This window comes from Corvus cornix, chromosome 4 (genome assembly GCF_000738735.6).
Source record: "Corvus cornix cornix isolate S_Up_H32 chromosome 4, ASM73873v5, whole genome shotgun sequence".
NCBI lineage: Eukaryota > Metazoa > Chordata > Aves > Passeriformes > Corvidae > Corvus > Corvus cornix.
This window is the reverse complement of record NC_046334.1, coordinates 58,444,045-58,468,795: the sequence shown is the minus strand read 5'-3', so window position 1 is coordinate 58,468,795 and position 24,751 is coordinate 58,444,045. Positions and strand designations below refer to the sequence as shown.

Here is a 24,751-nt window from a genome sequence, read left to right as displayed (position 1 = left end):
AATACAGAAATTCTGCATTTTTCTAGATGCAGAGTAGCACTAGATCCCTCCCCAGAGTAGTTTGTAATCTAAATGAGCAAGATGGTTAAATTTTAGGGAGGAAGGTTTGCGATACAAGTAAAGTAAGTGATGTGACAACATCAGGTAGTTTTTCTCCTGTTTTCCCTGATTTCATTGTTTCGCTGAAGCAAGAAATACACAGATAACTTTGGTACATCATTGTAATTTCCATATGTATAAATACTGCAGCGTCTACCATTTTAAGTTCAACTGCATTGGGGTTTTTAACATTTTAATAACCCTTTTTTTGATTTTCCTTAAAATTACTGTTGCCTTTTTTTGAATGTACAAAGAAAAATACTTCACTTGTTCTGTAACAAAATATTTTTCAGCATATCAGCTTGTCTTAACTGTGAAAATGTAAGAAGATAGCTGAGCTGGTTTGGTGGGCTGAAAGGGGCAGAAGAGAAGAAAAGCAGTGTCCTGACACTTGTGCCTAAAGATGAATATTAGTATGCATCACTCTATTATCCTTTGAGAGAGACCACAGCACTGCAACCATTGCTGTGAATGGGACGCACTTGAATTTTCCTGCTTACTCTAGTTTTATTTGTGGATGGAATTACAGAGAAGAAAAAAAAAAGGCGTGTAGGGGTTAGGCGAGGGCTTAGTGACGCTACTGCTAATGCTATGTGGGAGTCACTTTGGCCAGGAGTCAGAGAAGATTTGTACATGCTGCAACACTGACACAGAGCTGCGTGTCTTCTGAGGGCCTGGCTTCAGGGACAAAATGTGTCTGAAGTTCAGCATCAGTCTCCCCAGCACCTAGTGAGAGAGCTGGTCACACATAAGAATACACTATTTTGTGGATTCTATTTTGATGTCGGAAATCTAAATGAAAGTGTTTCTACTTGGTTAGATACCCATGTCTCTTTCAGAAAGTGTTTTTTTTCTGTTTTGGCTTACTAGTAGAAAGTTGGAGGATCTGAAAACCTTGAAGCAAAAACTGTTCCCTTCAGTAATAATAGTTTCAGGTGAGAGAGAATAAATGTAAAAGCAAGTTCAGTGCAAGTTGGATAGAAAGATGACTGTTGTGTAAAAAATAACTGTTCTAAGGGAGAAAAAACAAAGATTTTTCAGAATTCTGTAAGCAATCCACTGAATTTCTAGTCAGAAGAGATCAAGGTAACAAAGGAAAAAAAAAGTTACATTTAATAAAATTTTTGAAAACCCCTAATCAAATAGGAGGTACCAGGATATAAGTATTTCATAATATGAGAATGGAACAATGAATGACATTTATGAATCAGTGATTTTATGCGTCTGTACGTATTTCAGTGGCCCAGAACAACAGTTGCTTTTAGGAGAATTGTATGTACAGATGCCTCATAAAATCACAACAATAATGTCAAGACATGGCAGTCTGTTCCTAAATGTTGCTATGACATTATGGTTAATAGTAACATTATCTATTTGGATACTTAACCTATACTGTATAATGATTAAAGTATTTTTTCTCAGATACCGAGTCTGTGAAACAGGAATAGAAAATACTTTGTGGAAATGTAACTAAGAAATTACACAAAGCTTAACAGTTTCTGTATTAGTAATCTGTCTATTTTTAGTTTTTTAGCCTTCAGGCAGAGAAGCAATCAGTATGGTCTTCTGAACTGTAGCTACAACCATGATCTCTTTAAGAATCTTACAAAACTCCAAAGTTAGGAAAATCTTGGATTTACTTGCAGTCTGTGCAAAATTGTTGCTTTGCCTTTGTGCAGTGTTTTTGATACAATGCTATTTCTTGTGACTTGTGCCCTGATTTCGTTTGCTACCACAAGGCATCTTTTGTTTCAAACAAAACCTTGCAGTTAATTTTCTGCTAGGTCTTTTCATGAAAAAGGAAGGTCACGGCTTACAGCATTTGCATTGTCACTGCAAAGGACTGCACAAACTGTTCCATGTGGACCAGGATGTTTCTGTGATTTATTTAACACTTGCTACATGCTTTTTACAGTAGTATTATCCTTTTTACAATTTCAGTACCCTCTGTGTGTTATTTAGGCACTTGTGTAAGATACAAATTACATTTTGAGGAGAATTGCAAAGTTGCCATAATTAATTCATCCATAATTAACATGAAGTGAAGATGACGTTTAAAGATGTTGAAATATTTGAAAGAATGTTCTTTACAGCTGGTGCTAACATCAATTTAGTAGTAAAATAGTATGGTATTTATGTGAGACTTCAATGCATTCTCATCTACAATTATCAGTACCAAATACAGATGCAGATTTTTACTTACTGCTTACCCACATGGTTCTTCGTATCTTAAATATTTTAGTATGTGGGCATGATACAGTTATTTGACATTTTACAATTTGTCCTTTGTTTGCATGCAGCGAGGAGTTATGGGCGAAGACGAGGTAATTCACTTCTATTTGTTACAGTTCAATTAATTCTGATCTGTTACCGATCATTATGATTAATTAATCCAGATTGTTGATTGTAATTGCTTATCTGCATGTTGTCTTAGTTTGGGGAAGATGGAGGGTGTGAGGGAAGGAGGAGTGCAGTCTGGATTGTTATGATCATTGTTCTCTTAGTGTCTGAATTGGAAATATTTTAACCCATTAAAAACTGCAGTTCTAATCATAATTTAGTTCATGCTAATGGCTACTGCTTGCAGTCATTGCCCCTTTAAAAGTATACAGTTTGCTAGTTGTCCTTCTAACTCATCTCCTTTTGCTTCTGTAGAAGCAGTAATGTACAGAGTAAAAACTAAAAGCCTTTCATAAACTTAGCCAGAAATCTAGTAGACTGCTCTTAGAAGTAGTAAACAGATCTTCATAGTATAAGCAAATACATGCTCACTAACCTTGAAAAAGCTGTATGGTTTTAACTACAATAGGTTGTGACCTGAAGTTATTATAAAGACCATGTAAAACATGCAAAAAAAAAACCTGCCAAGATCTTTGGTAGCTTCTGGTATTCACCACATATACATCAGTTCATGTGTCTGTCTTGGTTTCTGCATTGGTTCATAACTGATTGCTTGGTAGCCATAATCTAGAGAAGGATGATGATGTAGATCATGGTCTGTGGATATAAGAGTACAATTGTTTTGACAATTCCTGTCAGATTCTGCTTGTTTTGTTACTTTCATAAAACAAAAAGAAACAAGTGTTTAGAAGGGCTTACCCTTTTTCTTCATATCATCAGGAGAAATGTGAAAGCCTATTGAAATGGAAAAACAAATCACCATTTTGCTTTCTTTATCTGAGAGACATTTAAAAGTGAAGAGGATGGGGAATAAAGTATTAGGAGTCATATAGACCATATTACTCTGAAAGTGTTTATCCATTGTCTTTCATGCCACCTTAGCTCTAAGAGGAATATAGTGCTTTCAGCAAACCTTTACCCACATTAAAGCAAAACTGAGCTCTCTGGTATAACTTCAGAACATGTTCTCCTGGTTTTATTTGTAAAGAACAATCCTCATTGTTCTTAGATTTTAACATGGGTCTGTGGGTAAAAATAAATTACTCTGAGGATTATTCTGTGACTATTTTCCCTGTTATATACTTGTTTATATTGTAAGTTTTATTGTCTAAGAAGCACTTCTTATAAACCAAGATAAATTAAAGTAATTTTAGGTTTAAGATGCTGAGACTAACTCTCCTGTATTAGTAGAATGTCTTAAAATTTCCACTTTGCAGTTTCCTGCAGGTTCCTGCAATATGAGTCTTACTTCTTCCATTATTGCACTTACTCCTGTCACTGTCATTATGGTAACAGCTCCATCTTCTCCATCATTCACATTAGTAATTCAGAAATTCATTGCATCCCCCTTTTTTGGTTGTGCAGCCAAATCTTACTACTTGTTCATATACATCTTTAAAATTTGATCATTCTTACTTGTCTTCATAACTCAAATTCATATCCACATTATGCAGCTGCTACCGTCTTCTGAGATTGCTCCTCTTATGCCTAAATAGGTGATACACAAGAAGAATCTGCTTGCCTGCTTCATCCAGCTATGTTAGCTTTGTGTCTCCCTTGCTTGCTCACTTTTCTGCCCCATTGAGCACCAGCTACATGCTTCCACTTTCTAAGGCACTCTGCTGATGTGTTACAGACCTGTTGTGTCCTTACGATATGCTCCCCACTAGTCATTCTCAAACATGCCTATCACCAATTCTAATGGAAAGGAGGAGCCTACTACAGCTTTCTGCGTTTGCTGTGCTCCTCTCCATCAGATGCCTGCTGAAGACACAGATATGCCACCATAAAAATGATGTAGTTAACAGTCTTTGTTACTTGGTACATTCCTGCAGTCCTGCTTTTAATTCTGTGCTCCTTGTGATATTTTATGATATTTGGTTGTTTTTATCATCCTATGTTTTCATTCAGTTTTTCATTGAGATACAATAGAAGGGTCACTAGGCATTACCATAACATAGATTATTTGTCATAACATTTGCTGTATGTTCTCCAGCCTTGTCTTTTAACCACCTGATTTCTCAGATGGTCTTCTGGAAATGAAGGGCTTTCCTACTGCTCTCAGCCCCAGCTGGTCAGCACTGGATCTGCTGGTGTTTCTAACCAGGCTTTTCTGGTAATGTCACCCTGAGTGGGGAGAATTAAAGACTGCAGTACTGCTTACAGCCAAAGTACTGCAGACTCAGCTGTCAGGGACCTACTGCTCCTGCCTATGGGTTTTCAGTGGGTGAATCTGGAAGAAGTTGGCCATTTAAGATTAAAAACTAGCTTGTTTCCCAAAAGTGTGCTGAGTTGTTTTTTGGTTTGGCTTCTTGCTTCTTTTGGGAAAACAGTTGAATGAATTAATAATTATTTTTTAAGTGAGTGGCAAACAGGAAAAAATGGCATTTCAGAAGAAGTGGTGATGTGGACTATCTGTTTCGCTTCACAAATTCCTTCTGTTGGGGCTTTTTGCAGTTAAAAGACTGACTTCTGATTTTGAAACTGCCATTAACCTTAATGTTGCTGACCTAAAGCAATAAAAGATTAAATATGCCAAGATGAATATCCTGGTCTTCTAATTTTTTTTTTGTTTGGAGTTCTATAAAATTTGTAAATGTGAAATAGGGAAGAAATAAATGGAAATATGAAATAGGGAAGAATTACCATATTTTCACTTCCCTCTGCCCTCTAAGTGTCTGTTTGGGTCAGATTGCATTTGCAAAGCCATCCTGTGAACTTCCAGATTTTGCACTTGCTTTGCAGGGTAACAGTAAACTCACTGCTACATGTTAGGAAGCACCACAAGGCTTCCCTCCAAAACTGTGGTAAATTGAGAGTGAGAAGGATAAGTCAGCACTGTGACTCATTTTTCAAGTGTTACGTTTTGCACATTTACTAAAATTCTCTTACTTTCTTAGAAATTGAATCTATTCTTAATATCAGCTTCAGATACCTTTAGAAGATATACCTGATTGAAACTTGTTATTGTGACCATAATGTTTCTGTTTCCGTATTCAATTAAAATTTAAGGGTTTTAGACATGCAGTAGTCAGTCATTCAGGTGGAAGAAGTTACCAGTTTATTTTGTAGCTAAACCAAAGGCAGACTAATGAACTTACTTAAGCAATCTGTAGTATTTTCTCTTCATAAATAATACCCTTTGTTTAAAATAAAATTACTACTTTCCTGCCGGATGCAGCAGAGCAACTACCATATAATATAGTATGAATTATTACACTTGGAGTGATGTCAGCTTGCAATCTTGAAATTCCATTTTGAAGTTTTAATTTTTTCATTCTCTTAATTTTCTTTAAACTAATGACAACTTTTCTAATATCTTCATATTTTCATTTTGACTCTCCAGACTGCTATTCCCCCATTCCCTAAAATTACACAACCACGTACTGCCACAAAATTATTTTAATGTACATTACTATCTTTTCTTTTTAAGGCCGTTCTTCCCTCTTCCCAATAGATGATGGCTTGCTGGACGATGGTCATAGTGATCAAGTTGGAGTCCTGAATTCCCCTACCTGCTATTCAGCTCATCAGAACGGAGAACGAATTGAGCGTTTTTCTCGGAAAGTGTTTGTTGGAGGTCTTCCACCAGATATTGATGAAGGTGAGCTGCCTGAAAACTAAGCAGACTTAAGTTTGGAGGGAGAGACAAAGAGAGGTCATGAAAAACCTGACTGAAGTAGTAAAAATAAGGCACTCAGCAAAATAATGTGGTGCAAAAGGCTATAACTATATGTTCTTTATATAAGTTGATGGGTGTGTTGAGCTTATTATCTCTCTTCCTGGTTTTGGGATGGTGCAGTTGTTTCTGATTCTGCACTTGCAGACCACGGAGCTGCATGTAATGCCTGGAGTGTGTGCTCCTGCTTATCTTGCATATTCCTTTCAAATACATCTTTCCTTTCAAATGATCTCAGCCCCCCTCTATCTGTGCCTGCTTTATTTTGTATTAATAGAAAACTTCCACTCGTAAATGAATTTCATATTCTATTTTGCTATTACCTGAAGATCTCAGCAGTGGCATAGAAACGTTACTGTTATTCCTGATGAGAAATAGAGAAACTTAGGCAGAGCAAGGTGAAGTGGCAGAGCACTCTTGATGCATCGAACAGAGACTGTACTGCAGAAACTCAGATTGTTAAGTGATGCAATTGAAATTGCTTTGTACACCAGTGGTGATTTGAAGTAATTGTGCTGTTTAATAAGAGGTTTCTCCTGTGCAGATAAATGTAAATTGCATGTTAACTTTCTAACGTAAACAGAAGTCCCTTTAGGAGGTTCATTGTAATCCTAGAATAATGTGCAAACCAAATAAGCTGACTGTGTTTAATTAACTTTCAGACATGGAAAGACCAGATTTTGGTTCCATTTTCATTGAGATGCTCTCCTACAATGTACTAAGGGATTTATTTTAATACACTTCAGCACAATTGTCTGTAATACAAATGCTAAACAAAAACACATGGAAATAACATTTTATTTCTTTCCTCCCTTTTCATATGAAGACCGGAGGATATGACTGAAAGAAATTGAGCATATTTATATTTGTGTTGCTGCTTTTATATAGTTTAGAGTATTTTTTTCTCATGGCCAAGGCTTTTCCAGTCAGTGACATGTAGGTGTGGCTGGGATAGAAAGACATCATAAAGTTGTGCAGTGGGAATAGTAGATCTTGCAACAAGACTATTCATGGTTGTTAGAAGCACCTCTAAATAGACAATTTTAAATTTCTGTCTCTGATACAAGCATAGTACCTGCTATAGGACAGATATCCTGTATATATTTCCTATCTGTAGGGAACTGTTAGCATATTTATTGTGGTGTTACTTGGTGTATAAATATCTACTTACAAAGCTCTGAACTGTACATCACTAAACAGTAAATTGATTTGATTTCATCCAAACCAGATTCTGATTTGAATTTAGGGAGGTACCATGCAAGTTTTCATGAATGGCTTTAGTTGCCCATATGCTTCTGAAATGCTGCTGTTTTTAAGTAACAAAAAACAAATGTAAGATTAAAATCACCACAAATACATTGTATAAATATTAACACCTTGGAAGATAACATCTATTTTAAGTTTTTTGTTTATGAAACTCTAAATTTTGTTCTTTTTCCCATGAAATGTCAACCTTTGCTAGAAACAAAGGTCTTTGCTTGATAGTACTTTTTCATTGAGTTATGTTATTTACTTTAATTGCAATTATTGTACTTGTTTTTAGATGAAATTACTGCCAGCTTCAGACGATTTGGGCCCTTGGTAGTAGACTGGCCTCACAAAGCAGAGAGCAAGTCCTATTTTCCACCAAAAGGTAAGAGTTGGAAGGTTTTTATCTGTCACTGAGTGCAAATCTTGCTCTGGGAAACTGTCTCATCTTTTTCCAGAGGGTATAATTTACAGTCCCTGTGAACAGTTAAATCCATTTCAGTGCAGGTTCAGATATAGTTCCTTTACATACTGAGTCTAAAACCTGTTGTTTTGCACCTGTGCCTGATCAGGTCAGCAGTGTGTAGTTGTATGTGTCATTGATCATCAGTTCTGTATTTGCATTTCTGTCTAGTTTCCAAAACTGAAATTCGGTCAAATTTTTTAAGACTAAATCTTAGATAAATCTTTTCCTAGGAAGTTAAAGACGGGAAGCCGAAGGATGCATTTGGTTATCCAGTCAAGATAATCACATACTTTGCATCTTTCACTTTTAGGATGTGAACTTCCTACTGAAGCACTAATCTTTTTTGATAAATGATTAAATATTGATTTTTTTTTAAACTATTTCTAGTGTTGCTGTTAGACTAGATTTTTTTACTATTACTTACAAAGCATTGGAAAAACCATTCTGTAGGTTAAGTAGTTAAATTATGTAAGATATCTGTACGTGTACAGTCATGTATTTTTACATATAAAATAAATGCAGAAGTGTGATCCAGACTTGAAAGCAATGCAGAGATTATTGATTTTGTAGAGAAGGCAGCAATTCATTCTTTCTGTGGAATGTAGGAATGACAAATGTAGTATAGTTCTTCTGTAAACTGATTCTTTATTTATCTGTGCATCTATGCTGGGGAAAAGACAGGATTATTATCCCCGATGGCCCCTCTAAAGAGTGGGAAATGGAATTGAAAGCATTTGAATAGCATTTATGAATGCTACATGGAAATTCTAAGACAAACAAAGAGACTTTGGCTTTTTTGATTGTCAGCCCAGCACACAAAGCTAGTGTCAAGTTAAATTTGATTATCTTAAAGACTGCATCTCTCTTCATAAATTACCAAGAGAAATTCTCAAGGAACTCTTTGAAGAAGATGCATCTCACAGAGTCTGTGATGAATATACAGAAGACAGAAGATGTAATATATTCTTACCTGAAAGGAGTGGATTCTGGCATTTGTTTCCAAGGTGATAGTCCTGTCTCAGCATATGAACATCTTGAGGATGTATTTCCAGACTTCCTTATTTGATGAAGCTTTTTGATATAGTTGGGTTATTTATAATTACCACAGTAAGAGAAAAAAAAACCCCCAACTATATTGTAAGCAGAGCTTCTTAAAAGCAGAGAATCAAATAGAAGAACTTAAGTGTGTTGATCTAATCAATTCAGGAAACATTTGCAACCTAAGTGGTAAGTTGATTTCTCATGATTAACTGGTCCTTACTTGAAAAATAATAGCATTTACTGTTCTTCAGTCTTAACACTTCAGCCTAATTTTCAGTTTGCTGCATTATTCAGTATTTTTTGTAAATAGCCTAACACATTTAAAATGGAGTGTAGATTTCTCTTTGTAAATACTCTGGAAAGATACAACTGCTGACTGGTAGTGTGTGTGTCTCTCTTTTGTTCAATGCAATACATATGACCCATGATTATTTTGTAGAGGAATTTCATTAAAAATTGTCTTTCATTAGTATTACTTGTGTGGACAGACAAGAACCATGTATACATATATTAATAAGGTGTCTGAAGCGGCTAAGGATAGGCAAAATAAAGCTTTGAGATCAATCAGTAGCAACCAGTTGAGAAATACATACTATATTAGCTCAGGGAATTAATGTTATTATTTTCAATCCCCATTTTCTAAATTGTCACTCTGCATGAAATCAATTCAGTGCCTATGTTTTTCTTTGTTCAGTCTCATTAGAGATTTGCTGTAGTATTGGTTTCCAAAGACATCTCAGAATTATGTCATTCTGGACTGATTCATGTAAGTCATCTCTGTGGTGAAGAGATGCAGCCTGGGGGTTTTTTTCTTACTGTTGTTCAGTTTTTCAGGCTGTGCTTCCTTCCAAGCTCTCTGCTTACAGAAGGTCCTGAGGGAAGGCCAAGTTCGTAATAAGTGTTTCCTTGCTGAAAGAAATTCAGAAAGTGTCTTGATCCATCAAGACTGGCTGCCTCCTGAGAAACACAAACTGCTTGTTCTTAACTAATTACATTTTGTGTTGGTTCACCACAAAATTAGACCCAAACATAACAGGAATTTTTACAACTTCACACTGATCTTACAAGGAAGCTCTGTTCTGAAAAAAAAACTCTGTTGAGTTCAAAGTACAAAGTCTGTAACAGTGATCTGCCAACTGTAATGTAGAATTCCTTCCTTTCTTTCTTGCCACTGTTTATCATAACTCATGTTATTACGTAGTTGGCAAATACACTTATTTATGAAACAATACACGTGTCCAAAGTAACTTGTCGGGTTGAGGACTCCTCCTTGTGATAATGAAGCTCTCAAAGAAATGGTGCCATGAGGATATGGAAATACAAAAAATGCCTTTCAAAATACATCCAGTTGTTTGTGTCCTCTGGGCTATTTATAGTCTGTCTCAGAGGATAATCTGATTTAAACAGGACAGTGTCCGCAACCTTTTCTAACTGGTTGTTTCTGCTGCCTTGTATCAGAACAGTTGTGCAGTAGCTTCTTTCTTCAAGGTTCCCAGTTGCTAACTCAGAACTGACTAGCTGAAAAACTTAGGTTGGAAATGTTCTGCTTCTGGTTTCAGAAGCAAACCCCCAGGTCCATACAAGTTCTGTTGAACTTGTTACCAGCTAATTTGATCACACTGAATAGGATCAAACTCTGGATTCAGGCAAGTGACTGTAGGTGTCTTCATGTGTGATTAGTGTCTAAGCTTCCTTTAATCGATGTGAATCTGGCCAGTACAACCAGTAGAGTATAGAGAGCAATTCAGGTCACTGTAACATAAGCACATTGAGCTTGATTCATTTATCCGTACTGAGGATATCGAAAAGTTAGATACATGGTTTCACAAATATAGTGCAGCACCACATTTTTTTTACTTCACGTGTGTTTTGGAGTTAATTCTCCATCAAAGATGGCTAAATGTAAAACTGAAAGATGAGTTATATAGATCTGTTGGTTGTATTAACCTGCAGCTTGGACTGATTCTTTCTGATTTAAGTTAAGGTGCAGCATTCTCTGGACAAGAATTGCACTATACTGAGGCCACTAAGTGTCCTCTGTGGAGAGTCTGTCAGGACAGTAGAGGAACCAACCCCAGCACAAAATACCACTGCAGTTACTGGTATGTCACTACATGGGCAGTGCCGTGCTGGCTTGCACTGATTTTCTTGACTCCTCCTCTAAGCCGTTAGTGACAGGATTTAGCTGGAGGCTGATAGAACCTAAAGCTGCTCTCTGATTCCTACACAGAATATGCATAACAAGAAGCATCCTTTCTCCTTGTGGTAAACTTCAATATTATTGTGAAATAAAGATTTTTTTTTTTCCTTGCTCAGAAAATCATGTTTGCATGAATCTAGTGTAGAATGCTTTGTTTTGGATTTTGCTTTTGGATTGTTCTTTATATAATGAATACAAAAAAATTAATTTGGTAGGACTCTTCAAACAGCTAGGCCTTTCAGACTTACGTGATGGGCTTTCTGTTTCCAGTGCTCACCAAATACATTAAAAAAATACATAATTTCTTGGTCTTGTTTTGTTAAGATAAATGGCAGCTCATGACTCAGTACAGTGTCTTTAGAAATCAGGAACTGTAGCTCTAAAGCCAGTTACCTCCAGAAAGACTTGTCTATTATTTGATGTTATTTTCTGAGTATGAATATTACCAAAGTCACCTACACTGATTGCCTTCAAAAGTGGGACTATTGCTAATAGTTTTGGTGTTAGGCGGAGGAATTTAGTTAAGTGATAAACACCAAATCTTGACTCCCACAGAAGATATAAATTCTGGTAGAGGTGCACATGAACAAGTGATTTTTATAAAACTCTTCCATCTATTACTTTTCACCTTGTGAAATACGTACAAAACATAGAACCTTTGTTTCTTGGTATGAACATCACCTGCTGCTGTTGGTATACATGATCCAAAGCCATGAAGCAGCTTTATTCAAAGAAAACTATTAGAAAGGCTTTGCTTTTTCATTGTAAACAGGCTTGTATCGCTATTGGCTGTGAAGCTGTTCAAGTTACGAGACTAATATGCTACCCAAAAAAACCAAACTAGGGAGTTAAGCTGTCTCACAGTACAGTAGAACACCTCATACTCTTCGCGCTACCTCCCCCACGTTTCACTGTGACGTGTACTTTCTACCACACGTGCTAATTGCAGTTCACAAAATGACTAGTAAGGCACTTCTTTATCATATTTATGCATGTGGCTTCCACCACTGCACTGGCTTTGCATCTACATCTACAGTTGTTAGTGAGTTATGGATGTTGAGGTGAGAAAAAAATCCAATAAAAGCATATATTGAGAAAGCAAAAATGAGTAAGAATAACATTTGTGCCATACAGTTGTTGGCATGTGGTAGGTGTAATAACAAGAATAGCTCTATTTATGATGTCTGAATGAAATGCTAAAGATAAAGACTCTAATTTCCCTTTGAAAGCACTTTCTATCTAATGTATATAGGCTGATTGCCTGCATAACTGGTATTCTTTGGAGAAGTCTGTGGCTAATGTGTAGTTGATCTGTGCCAAGAAATGTACCCTGGTCCAGGACAAGTGATGGAAAGTAGTTTTTGTGCTGACTACGCAAGTCTAGGTTCTTTGGGAGGGATTCTCTTTTTTTGTACATGGCTATAGAATCAGTAAGGTTGGAAAAGACCTCTTAAGATCATCGAGTCCACCTATTAATGTAACTGTGCCAGGTCCACCACTAAACCATGTTCCTAAACACTACATCTACACGTATTTTGGACACTTCCAGCGATAGTGATTCCATCACTTCCCTGGACAGCCTGTTCCAGTGCTTGTCCGTTCTTCCAGTGAAGAAAATGTTCATAATACACAGTCTAAACTTCCCCTGGCACAACTGGAGGGGGTTTCCTCTTGTGCTATCATTTGTTATCTGGGAGAAAAGATGATGACCCCCCTGCCTCACTACAGTCTCCTTTCAGACAGTTGTAGAGAGCAATAAGGTCTTCCCTGAGCCTCCTTTTCTCCGGGTTAAGCACCTCCAGTGTCTCCTTATAGAACTTGTGCTCCAGACCCTTCCCCAACTCTGTTGCCCTTCTCTGGACACGCTCCAGCACCTCAGTGTCCTTCTTGCAGTGGGCCCAGAACACATTTGAGGTGTGGCCTCAATAGTGTCAAGTACAGAGGGACGGTCACTGGCCTGGTCCTGCTGGCCACACTATTTCTGATACAGGCCAGGTGCCACTGGCCTTCTTGGCCACCTGACCACACACTGGCTCATGTTTAGCTGACTGTCAAACTAACACCCCCAGGTCCTTTTCCACCAGGCAGCTTTCCAGCCACTCCGTTCCCAGCCTGTAGTGCTGCTTGGGGTTGTTGCGTCCCAAGTGCAGGACCCTCACTTGGCCTTGTTGAACCTCATTTGTTGGCCTTGGCCCATTGATCCAGCCTGTATGTGGGGACCTGAGAAAATTATCTTCTCAGCCTGGTTTTCTTAAAAAAAAACAACCTCTTTATTTTCTTCCAGGCTAGACTTAGGGAGCAAGATAAATTGCATTCTAAATCATTGAAGGTCTAGAGCTGTGGAGCAAAACTACAGACAGACCAGTTTGATGGTACAGACTATACCCTAACTTTATGTCTTCAGAGGGGGAGTAGTACAGCTGAGCTCATGACACAAGGCTTTCTGAGGCTTTTAATTAAGTGGGATAAACCAAGACATGTTTTTCAGATGAGGTTGAGAAGGCAGTATTAATTATGGTTTTTCTACTGCTTTCCTTTCCACATCAGGAGTGGTTGTAGGAAGTGACCCTGAGATTAGCTCAGTTGGATTGAGCATGGTGCTAATAACAATCCAAGTTGTGGATTCAATCCCTCTATGGTCCGTTCATTTAGGAGATGGACTCAGTGATCTTTGTGTGTCCCATCCAACTCAAAATATTCTGTGAAATATGTAGTAATCCTTATCATTCATCATCAAGGTCTTGTATTTGAACTTTTTATCTTTTTGTAAGGTACTGCAGTTAAGCATATTAATAGCTGCAGACACAGAGGTGGTAGATTATATGGAGGCACTTATCATCCTTATGTATCTGGACCTACATGGCAGTACCTTTGATTTGCATTAGGGTAAGAACTGATGAAAAATCAGTATCTGGAGAATCTTTGTATGTCTCATTCCTTAGACAGTATCTTGTGCAATTAACCCTGCCTTTGATTAATCAAGTTCTTGTACTCCCATCGTTCTTGTACTGAGCTCTCCATTCAAACTGGAATGTGTGTGCATGGCTTCTGACCAAGTAAGGACAGTTACATGGAGCTTATCTGACCCATGCCAGTCGGCACATGCCTCATTCACTGAGGGGTTTTTTTTGCATGGGTAATACATGCATTTTAAATTCTGTGAAATATAGTGAAAGATATCCCCATTAAAACAGATTCTGAATTTAAATTGTGATGGATTTTCTTAAGTTAAACAGGTCATCATTAAAAAAAATACTTTTCAGCAGTGAAGTATGGGCTTTACAAGGAAATGCTTCAGCTCAAGCCCAAAGATTCCCTATGAGATATTTGTTACGAAACTAAATAAGATTTACATAAAACTATAGAATACATAAAATCCTGTCATGTATCCCTTTTATGTAGCTGTGATGGGACTGTGGTATGAGGGATAAGAAATAAGGTACAACTTATTAGAAAGACTAGTATAGACCTTAGAGCTTTTTCTTTAAATCCTGTTTTTGTTCCCACACGTCTAAAATCAGTTGTGCATTTGTTTCTCAAATCTTATGTTGTTAATACACTGATTCTTTAATAGTCTTCAAGATAGACACTATCACCTTTACATTGGTGACCTACAGTGTCTGTTTGCAGTAAGAAATTACTGGTGGTTGCATAGCTTCTCTCAGAAATACAGAACATTTCCAAAAGACTTGGTAATGCACCCATGTTGCCTTTTCCCAAGCCTGCTCTAGAGCAGCTGCTTCAGCATTTACTTCTCCATCAAAGTCATAAAACATAACTTTGTGTGAGAACGCTAAACTTGGTAGTAATCTCATAAAGAAATGTGGAAAGAAATATGGTCCATAAAGTTTGTTTCAGTATGCTACCCTAATTGTGGTATTGGGTTATTTGTAAAGTAACAAATTTAGCGTATCTCATACTGCAACTGTGAAATTAATATGTCAAGTTCTTTGCTTGTCTGAACCTTTGTTTTTATGTGGCATTAAATAAGCATTTTAATTCCTGTTTTTGTAGTGTTTGAAAGGTTTGCTGGGTCACTTACGTAATAAAATACTTTGATCTAATCTCTAGAATAGAGATTAGTGCTTTGTGCCAAGTTGGATTTTCATTGTCTAATGTCCATTGCAGCCAATGAATGATGTTCAGACTAGGCTTCCAGTGCATGATAGAGTAGGTATGTTTGCTTTTATTTGGTTATTAGTCTCTTCTGACAATTATTTTACAGACTGAAGTTCTGTTAATTATGGCAATGTAGTACGTAGTTAAAGAAGATGACTAATATGTAAGAATTGGTTTGACTTTCTTTTACTTTTGTATGGAAAAGTGACTGGAAAAGATGATTTTGCAGAAAAAAGATGAGAGAAAATATATCAGTTGGTTTGGGTCTTTTTCCAGGTTACGCATTCCTCCTGTTCCAAGAAGAGAGTTCTGTTCAGGCCCTGATTGATGCCTGCATTGAAGAAGATGGAAAGCTCTATCTCTGTGTTTCCAGCCCCACTATCAAGGACAAGCCAGTAAGTACACAGTCGATGGCCTGCAGGCTATAGCTGCCATCTGTCTAAAGCAACATTGGAAATTACGAAGATGGAAAAAATCAAAAGTAAACTACTGTTGGCAGAACTCAACATCTGGAACACTTGGATTATTTTAAAATTGTTGTATTTTGAATTAATAGGATTAAAACAAAGCACCTAGACATGCTAAGGTAATGAGGTTATGACTGAAAATTTATATAGGCTGATGAACGTATTTCCACACTGTAGTGAAACTTAAAGTAGGATACTATTTTCTTTCCCAATTTAATAGGTTCAGATCCGTCCCTGGAATCTCAGTGATAGTGACTTCGTGATGGATGGTTCACAGCCACTTGATCCTCGGAAAACAATTTTTGTTGGAGGAGTTCCTAGACCATTAAGAGCTGGTGAGTACAATCTGTGGCAATTCTTAAAAGTAAGAAATTACTATAAATAATTTGTACCATGCATAATTTTTTGTAGTTATGTATGGATAGATATAGATACAGATATATGCATACAAAAATTGAATAGTCTTGGTAGTTTTAACCGCAGTACAATATTATGTGTTCTTAAATTTCTCTACTATATGGCTTTGGCCGTAAATCACAGTTCATTGTTGAGATTTACTGGAAACTGTTACCTCTCTACAGCTGTGGAAAATATTTTGATCATATTAGCAAAACCATAGTGTATGCTATGTCACAAAAGGCATTAAACAAAGAGTTTGTTTTAAAATAATGCTATGGAAACATCTCTGCCCTGCTGTGTGACTATGGAGTGGTATTTGTACCTTCTTGTCACTGTGCATTAGCTACTCTTCTGCAGCTGTCAGGTTACACGCACAAACACAGGTGATGGAGTACTTGAACAAGAAGGCATACAAGAAAAAGGAAGAAATTCAGAGAGCTAGCACAGTCTTTATGGCACAACATTTTAGGAGATTGCAGGACTCTTTCTAGATTCTTGCCAGAGGCATGAAGGAAAATATAAATGTTTCTATAGATGCGGAATGGTTGATCTACAACCTGGACCAGCTGCATTTCCAGATTGGCTGCAGTAGCCTTTTACTGTGTTTTAGGTGGCTTTCTAGTAAGTAGGTTGCAGTGAAAGTTGGAAGTAGAAGCATACCATACAGTGGTTCAAATCCGCTTTTTTATTAGAGTGGCTTCCGGACTTCATTAGTCTTTCATAGTTTGTAATGCATTTTATTCTTAGAGAAAGATGAGCTTTTAGATGAAAGATGTAAGAAAACCAAGAACCAATAGTACAAATTCAGGATACAAAGGATCTTAAATTTTTCTATCTTGGACCTGCAATGCGCAGGCTTTTTTGTTATTTTACTTCTAAGACTCTCCTTTTGACTGTAATACAAGCTCTGTAAATGAGCATAAACACAGTATGTTCCAACTGCAGATTAATTTTTCTTTAAATTCAGTCCAGTGCTCCATATTACTGTGCTGAATGTCTGTGATAATTTAATGGATACATTCTTATGCTCAGCTTGCAAATGCCCTGTATATGTGAAAATGAAACTTTTATGGCATTGTGAAATAAGAATAATGACTTCACAAAAGCAGTAAAACTTAAGGAGTCTCTTCAAACAGCTATTGAACATCAAGGACTGCTGACATCTCTATATCCTAATACAGAGGATATTAATTCTGAAAAAAACAGTGTTTTCCACTCCAATGAATTGCAACTGAATTCAGTATAATCTGGCAATCAGAGGATTGCCAAGGTATTTGATCTGTAAAACGAATTTTTGTTTCTCTGGACTTCAGTATGGTAAGTATAGCACTGTAGAGTTAATCAAGCTCTGTGTGGCTGATGAAAAGATGCTAACTACACCTTTAAATTCAAGTAGGGTGTAGAGCATTAGGACAGCCAGAGAACACTTGTACCAAGGAATCTGTGGCATGTGGATCTATTTTATATAGCTTACATTCCAATGCCTGCCCAAAAACTTTTGCTGTAATCCCCTGAAGAAAACTGCCCTGAATTCCAGTTCCAGGCTATGAAGAACTTCCAGTTCCGTTGTTCCTTGGGTGTTGTACTCACAGTGTGAGAGATCTGTCTGCTGAGTAATTAATAGCTTACTTGCTTCTTCAATATTTTTTTTGAATTTTGTTATTACTGTTCCATTGGCTGTTCCATTGGCTGTTGCAAAATTAATAATTAAAATTACCTTTTCTAGTATTTTTAGACATGACCATACTAAGTTTGCACTGTAAGAACAGTTTAAATAAACACTCTTTTGTTTCTTAATAGTGGAATTGGCTATGATCATGGACCGTCTCTATGGTGGAGTTTGTTACGCAGGAATTGACACTGACCCTGAGCTGAAATACCCAAAAGGTGCTGGACGTGTTGCTTTTTCCAATCAGCAGAGTTACATTGCTGCCATCAGTGCTCGGTTTGTTCAACTTCAGCATGGCGATATTGATAAACGAGTAAGTTACACGGAAATTAAAAAAAGAGAGTTATGCCCTATAAAGAAACTTCTCAGAGTGTGATAGCATTGCATGTGATTGGCTTTCAAGACAGCTTCTACATTTTTTTTAGTATTCGTGTAATTCCACTACTTTCAGGAAATACTGTGAATGACCCCAAACAAACAACATGTTTCCACAGAGCAGCAGTTTGTTCCTTTGACGTATGTTGGACCATATGTTTTTCCAAATCTGGAGTTCCTGGTTTCATTGTGTATGGGCAAGGGGCTTGAAAATCTCTTTCCCATCTTCTAATGAAACCAAATACTGTGAGAATTCCTCTGTCATTCATAAAGAGCTCTAGCATTCATTGGCTTCATATTAGCTTGATACTTACAGCTGCCCTTAATTTCAGCCATAATTGTCAGTGGTCAGAAAGTTGGTCAGGGTCAACACCTAAAATACAAAATTTTTTATTTTTTCTGTTTGAAAGTCTTCTTAGTACTTACCAATACATATTTCTGTTTGCTACAGATGCTTATTCCTAGCAACAGTAAAACTAACTTATATTAAGAAGACTAGTGAACTTCATAACTCCTAATTAGAAAAGAAAACTGGCATCTAAATTATGTCAGTTTTAAGGGTCCCTAGTTTTGATGTCAAGAGCTGCAGAGATAGTCTGGCATTAATAGGTGTTCTTAGTAAAAACAAAACTAAAGTCTTATGGGAAGAAGGGTCGAGTAAGTAAAGTAGTTCAAGGTCCAGTCTCCTCTACACATCAAAGACATGGAAAAAAGTAGTACAGTTAACAGAAGTCTGCTCTAGGGAGGCAGCATGTGCTTCTCTCCTTTCAAATCAGCAGAGTAATGCAGCTTCACGTATGTGTCTCAAATACTGCTTGCCTTATGAGCTGAAATCCCCAAATATGGTCCTTCCCAGAGGATGAGTGGGTGTGGATGTGGGTAGTCATCTAGGCTTCAAATTAAGATGTGATGGCTATGTTTTGGTCATGGGATTGCTCTCCTTGTGACTTGCAGCTATCATTAACTTATAACTCTGCTTTTTGAATAGTTGCATAACAGAAAGTATGGCCTTGACACTGTGATTGGGTGAGGAGAAATAAAACTGTTAATCATCTTGCATTTGAGTATTTGGACAAAATCAAGGAGGCACCAGAATCCAGAATTTCTTCTCGAGGATTGCTAAATCGGTCATTTAGTTTCAGAATTGAGTATTATTTAGTGTGTTTCAGGAACTGTGTAAAGGGCATTTGTCTGTGAAGTCACCTGACTTGAAAATTGAGACATGGGTCCCATCCAAATTACATCTCCCTTAAAAGTGGGAGACATGGATTTGTACCTTGTAGACCATGGAGAACTTTTATCTTTGTCTTCCTCCTCCCGTGGGAGTGTGTCCTTTGCAGTAGAGAGGTACATGGCAGACTGGCAGTTCCATCTTGTAAGAGAAGGAAGGCACGATCCTGCCATTGAAGGCTGCACTTCCACATACCTTGTTCTGCTGTTTTGTGGGTTTTTATGATAGGTCACCAGAGATCTTGAGGGCTCTTGGGATGCCGAGCAGGCATCTGAAATGGCAGTGCTTGCTGTTTGCAGAGAAAAGGATGTAGGTTGTGAATGGGTGATGTAACACTGCAGTTCTTAAGGCAAGATGGACTGCAGGTCTCTTGGAGCTTGGATGGGGGGAAAGAAAAACCAGGATAAAAATCTACCACAGATACTGTATCTGAGAAGCACAGTATTTGACTTACATCCACTGAGACTTAATTTATAAACACAGTACTCAATGGTTTCTTCAATCACCAAATTACCAAAAAAAAAAAAAAACAACAAACAAACAAGTACCAAAACAATCCAAAAAAACCCCCACCAAGCATAGTTAATATCTGGAGGTAGCTGTTCATGTGTTGGAGAGGTTGAGGGCGAAAGGAAGGATGATCTAGGCTTTCTCTTTAAATATCTGAATTCTTAAAGTTTCTTTGTTTGATACAATTTATGTTCTTTCTTTAGTGTTGCTTTTTTAACACTTGAAAAATTAATTTTTTTACTCAAGTGTTCTTTTAAATTTGGAATTTCCAAATTTTTATTAGCATCCTCAATTTTTCTCATTTTAAAAAATTTGTGCTACTCCTGGGGTGTTTCACTGGCTAAATACAGCAGTGCCAAATCATAACTATTTTAATAAACTTGTCTCTAAGTCCCATGGTGGGGAGAGTTTATTAACTTCTTTGTTTATCTGAGAGGGGGGTTAATCTATATTTTTTAAATCATCTTCTTTAATTAAACCATAAGGTCAATCCTTATTTCTATAATTACATATATTTATTACCACCCAGTTATTTGCATTAGTGAGGAGGCATAGAGAAGAGCATTATTTTAGGGAATATCTTGAATCTTAGCTGGAAGTATGAAAAAGGCTATTTTCAGAAATAGTTTTTTACCTCCATGGAGTTTTTACACTAATGCCTTTTCAGGCTCTAAAAATATTCTGAAATCATTACTATTGCAGATTTATAGATGAGCAAGCAGTTTGTATAAATCTGTAAACCGCTGGTTTTGTAAATGAGGAAGATATTCCTACTTTGGATACTGCCTTCACCTGAGGTGTTTGTGTATGTTGGCCAGGAAGGTAATAAAGTATGTATTTCACAGAAGTCCTAGAGGCAGAGCCTGTTCTGCTCTTTACCTCAGCATTGCCTTTCCGTACCAGTTATATTCAGTTTCTGTAGGTCTGCTGTCCTTTCACATTCTTTTCATAACCAGTTTTGTCTGTGTAAAAGTATTTTTCAATTGCTAAATTTTGCAGTTCACCTGTTTATCCTTCGGAACTTCCGTTTCAAAGTATTTACAGCATTTTTTTGCACATACCTTTTTCTACCTTAATTGGAAATCTTAGTGTCACAGTCACTTGACAAACGTTGTCTGTGATCCTAACTTCTTTTTCAACTAAGTTCTCTCTGTAGCTTCTCTTCGCTTCTTTTGATGTGTAGATATATTTAGTTTTCTAACAGATGTTTTTCTTCAGCAAAGTACTCCTCATCCTGTTTTATCATATATGAAAGCTCATCTCCAAGCATTTCTTTGAGCTTCCAACTCCAAACAATTCCTTAAAATATTGTTAACTTTCATATGCTAGCAGTCTGGATCCACCTCATGTAATACTTCCATTCCGCAAAGTGTTTCTCTAATATCTTTGAAATCATCTTCGCACTGATCTTTGTGCATTAGTGCAGTGAAGCTTGAAATATATGCTGCTTCATGCTTTCAGTAATTCTGAGCCACTAACACAGTTACTTCATCAGGTACCTGTATATTGGAAAGTTTGAGTGTAATTGATGATAAGGCAGGTCATTGTAGTGAAATAAGAAGTCGAGCTTGTACTGAATATAGATTACTGGAAGAAGCATGCTCTGACATTTCTTGGATGGCCTCTACTTCTGAAGCTAAAAACATGAAGCCTATTTGGCTGTAAAACTTCAGGGTGGGGAGCTGTATGTGCAAATTTTTTCCTCTGGAGATACACTGAAAAGAGTATAATTTTAAAGTTCTTAGTATTTCAGGCATATTCTGTCTGAATATAGAACATACAGTCAATGTCTGCATGTGGTGATCTTCTGCAGTATTGGTATCTAAGGAAGAAAATCTCATGCAGCAGTGAGGAAAATGTGGAATACAACAATACATTCCTTAATGATTGAGTCAACTCATTTTGTGTTTTATTATGAAGTACTTCTTCCTGTCTGATCGCAGTCTGTAGCAGTTCAGTTATGCAAAGACATAATGCATATTTACCACTGGACTCCAGCCACTTTTCCATTCTGGCACTGAGATGAATTTGGGAGAGAGAAGCTGTGTAAGACAGGTGTTTGTAGCTGTCTGTAGACATGCATAATGGCCTTTAAAAAATACTTTCAGAATTGTATTGGATACATATTTCCTGTACAGCTCTAAGCCACAGAAAGTACTAGATTACCGAAATTGGTAGGGCCAAATTTGACCATATTTTAAAAATAGGGAGTGAATTTATGGTGAACAGCACTGCTAAAAGATCTGCATTACAGCTTGCAAAAAGTACTTTTAATTTGCACACAATGTAGTACATACAGAGATACTTGTATTTCAAAAAAAAATTCTACATTAAAGAGTTAGTCTCATATGTTCAGTTATTTTTTTGCTAAACCATATAGAGTTTTCATATTCACATCCACTTGGGAGACCTTTGGGTGGTTTGGTTTTCTTCTACACATACGTCCATAATATCATTTGCAAAGAACGCTCTTCCAGAATAAATTAGGGTAAGTTTCTGATGTAGATGTTTATTACATGCACAGTGGATGTACTTCTAAAGATTGGCCTTGAAGTGTTCTGCAGTGTGTAGGGTCTGTAGATGATAAATGATAGTAAGTAATAACCGATCAGTTATATAAAGGCATTAATAGGATTGATTTCAGACTTCAGGGTTTCTTTGGGGGTTCTTTTTTAAACCAGAGAAAAAGGAATGCCTTCATACAACTTCAAGTGGAAACAGTTATTAACTGAATTGTTCCTGTTTCACTCCAACAGGTGGAGGTAAAGCCATACGTGTTGGATGACCAGATGTGTGACGAGTGCCAGGGTGCGCGGTGCGGTGGGAAGTTTGCTCCTTTCTTTTGTGCCAATGTCACTTGCCTGCAGTATTACTGTGAGTTTTGTTGGGCAAATATCCACTCTCGTGCAGGACGTGAATTCCATAAGCCATTGGTAAAGGAGGGGGCTGACCGCCCACGTCAGATCCACTTCCGCTGGAATTAAACATGGTGAACCAGCATCTGCATAAGGAGAGAAGGGTGCATGTGGCTTACTGTGTTTGAAGATACTGACATGCAGAAGAAATAAGTGCATTCTTCTGCTTTTCACCCCAGCTATCAATACATGCATCTTTATCAGCAGCCAAAACACTACAAGCCTCTTGTTTTTCACCAAAACCCTACATCTCAGGCTTACTAATTTTTGTGATATTTTCATGTTAAAATAAAATGTTTTTTTGTATTTTCTCCAAGTTATTTTTATATGTAAAGTTAAAACTAGATATGAGAATGTTTTTGCGTAGGGGCACACAGTCTGCTGCTATATTTAGTGGGTGAAGCGTGCACTTATTTCTAAACATGGGTTTTTAACTTCAAGATCTGCCCCAGTAATTTACCAAAGGTAGCAAAATAGTGAAGATGGAATATGTCTGCTACAAAAAGCTTATTTTTATTGTTGTTGCTATTTTCAGTGTATACATAAACTAAAAATTAGGGTTGATTTTTTGCTCTCCATTTTGACTTGCAAGAAATAATACCTCAAGATAATCTGATTTATTAGCTATTTTTAAACATTTTTAATCACAAGCTGTATTAGCTTTGCTGCTATATAGGTGTTATGTGTAATGCCACCTATTAATACGGGATTGAAACGTTTAAGACACACTGCATTACAGATTAAATGCAGGCAGCACAATATGGCCTAAACTGCCATAGTTTTAGAATGTGAAAAAATTGCATGTTTACTTACCTGTATACACCATATGCATGCACTAGAACTATTAATTAACAAGAGGTGAGTTATTGCAAATGTTCAAAAAAGGCTCTCTTGAAACTAGGTAGCATGAGCAAATTTACAAAATTTCTTACAAAAAACAAACTTGCATGCATTATTGTGACTGAAGTAAAAAACTGTCCTACATGTGTACAATATGCAAATTAGTTTTAGACTAGAAAGTGCAGCCATTTTGTGACCTGGTCAGTAGTGGAATTCAATTTTATGCAGACTGGATGTAATATTGTAATCCCTGTGCAATTTTGTGATGTGTGCTTCTACTTAATGTGGCGTGATGTAGTATAGATACAAGTTTGAGTAAAAAGCTAGCATTTAAAAAGTTCTTTTAAGCCCCCTTGATTGTTCATGGTTAAGATTTCCTCTACAAACCAAAGATGGCCAGCACACTGCTAACCAGTCACCAAATGTGAAACCCATGACAAATGCATACAAAAATAGACATATATGAGAATGCGTAATGCTTTAGAAATTAAATCCTAAGTAAAGTCAAAATGGAGAAGGTGTAATATACAGACGGCTAGTTGCATAACAAACTAAATTTTACCTTTAAGACAACAGTGAAATTTGGCTTAAAAAAGCCTTGCTTACATGTTTGACCTGTGTGCGTTGTGGTCTTCTGTCAAACCGGGGTCACTGTTGCATGAGAAGTAGCTACTTGGCAGTCAAGGATAGTCTTTTTATTTTAATGAAGGAGTTCTACTAACGACACTGCTTGCAGATTTTGAAAAACAAATGTAGTTAGGACAGAGGCAATATTTAACTGAACACTAAAAGAAAATCTTAGCAGTGTTTTTGTCTATCTCAGAGCATTTTTAATGCAACTAGCCCCTACTTTTTAATGGAACAAACAGTTATTCTGCAGCCTAAGCAAACACTCAGCAGTAAATGCTGTAATGCAGAATTAAGAGCCTGATGCTAGAGTTGAAATTACAAGGGTGTTGTTCTTTGCAATCCCTTGGGACAATCCTTCATGTAAGCAAAGTGTTGATCTTATGTTGGTTGTCTACAGTGTGCTTTTTTGTACTGTACAATATGTGGTTCATGTCTAACTGCTGTTTTATTGTGGCTGTGGTTC

The 24,751-nt window shown here is 37.0% G+C and overlaps 1 protein-coding gene across 1 annotated transcript in view; it reads left to right on the top strand.

Annotated features, from left to right (window-relative positions):
* Positions 1-24,751, top strand: part of CPEB2 (cytoplasmic polyadenylation element binding protein 2) — a 53,976-nt gene that overhangs the window by 27,347 nt on the left and 1,878 nt on the right. The window contains 7 exon segments of the mRNA XM_039551325.1: positions 2,400-2,423; positions 5,933-6,103; positions 7,722-7,811; positions 15,529-15,647; positions 15,940-16,054; positions 17,919-18,100; positions 22,660-24,751. The exon segment at positions 22,660-24,751 is cut by the window's right edge and continues 1,878 nt beyond it. Of these exon segments, the coding sequence (XP_039407259.1) occupies positions 2,400-2,423; positions 5,933-6,103; positions 7,722-7,811; positions 15,529-15,647; positions 15,940-16,054; positions 17,919-18,100; positions 22,660-22,887 (929 nt within the window). The 3' untranslated portion in view covers positions 22,888-24,751.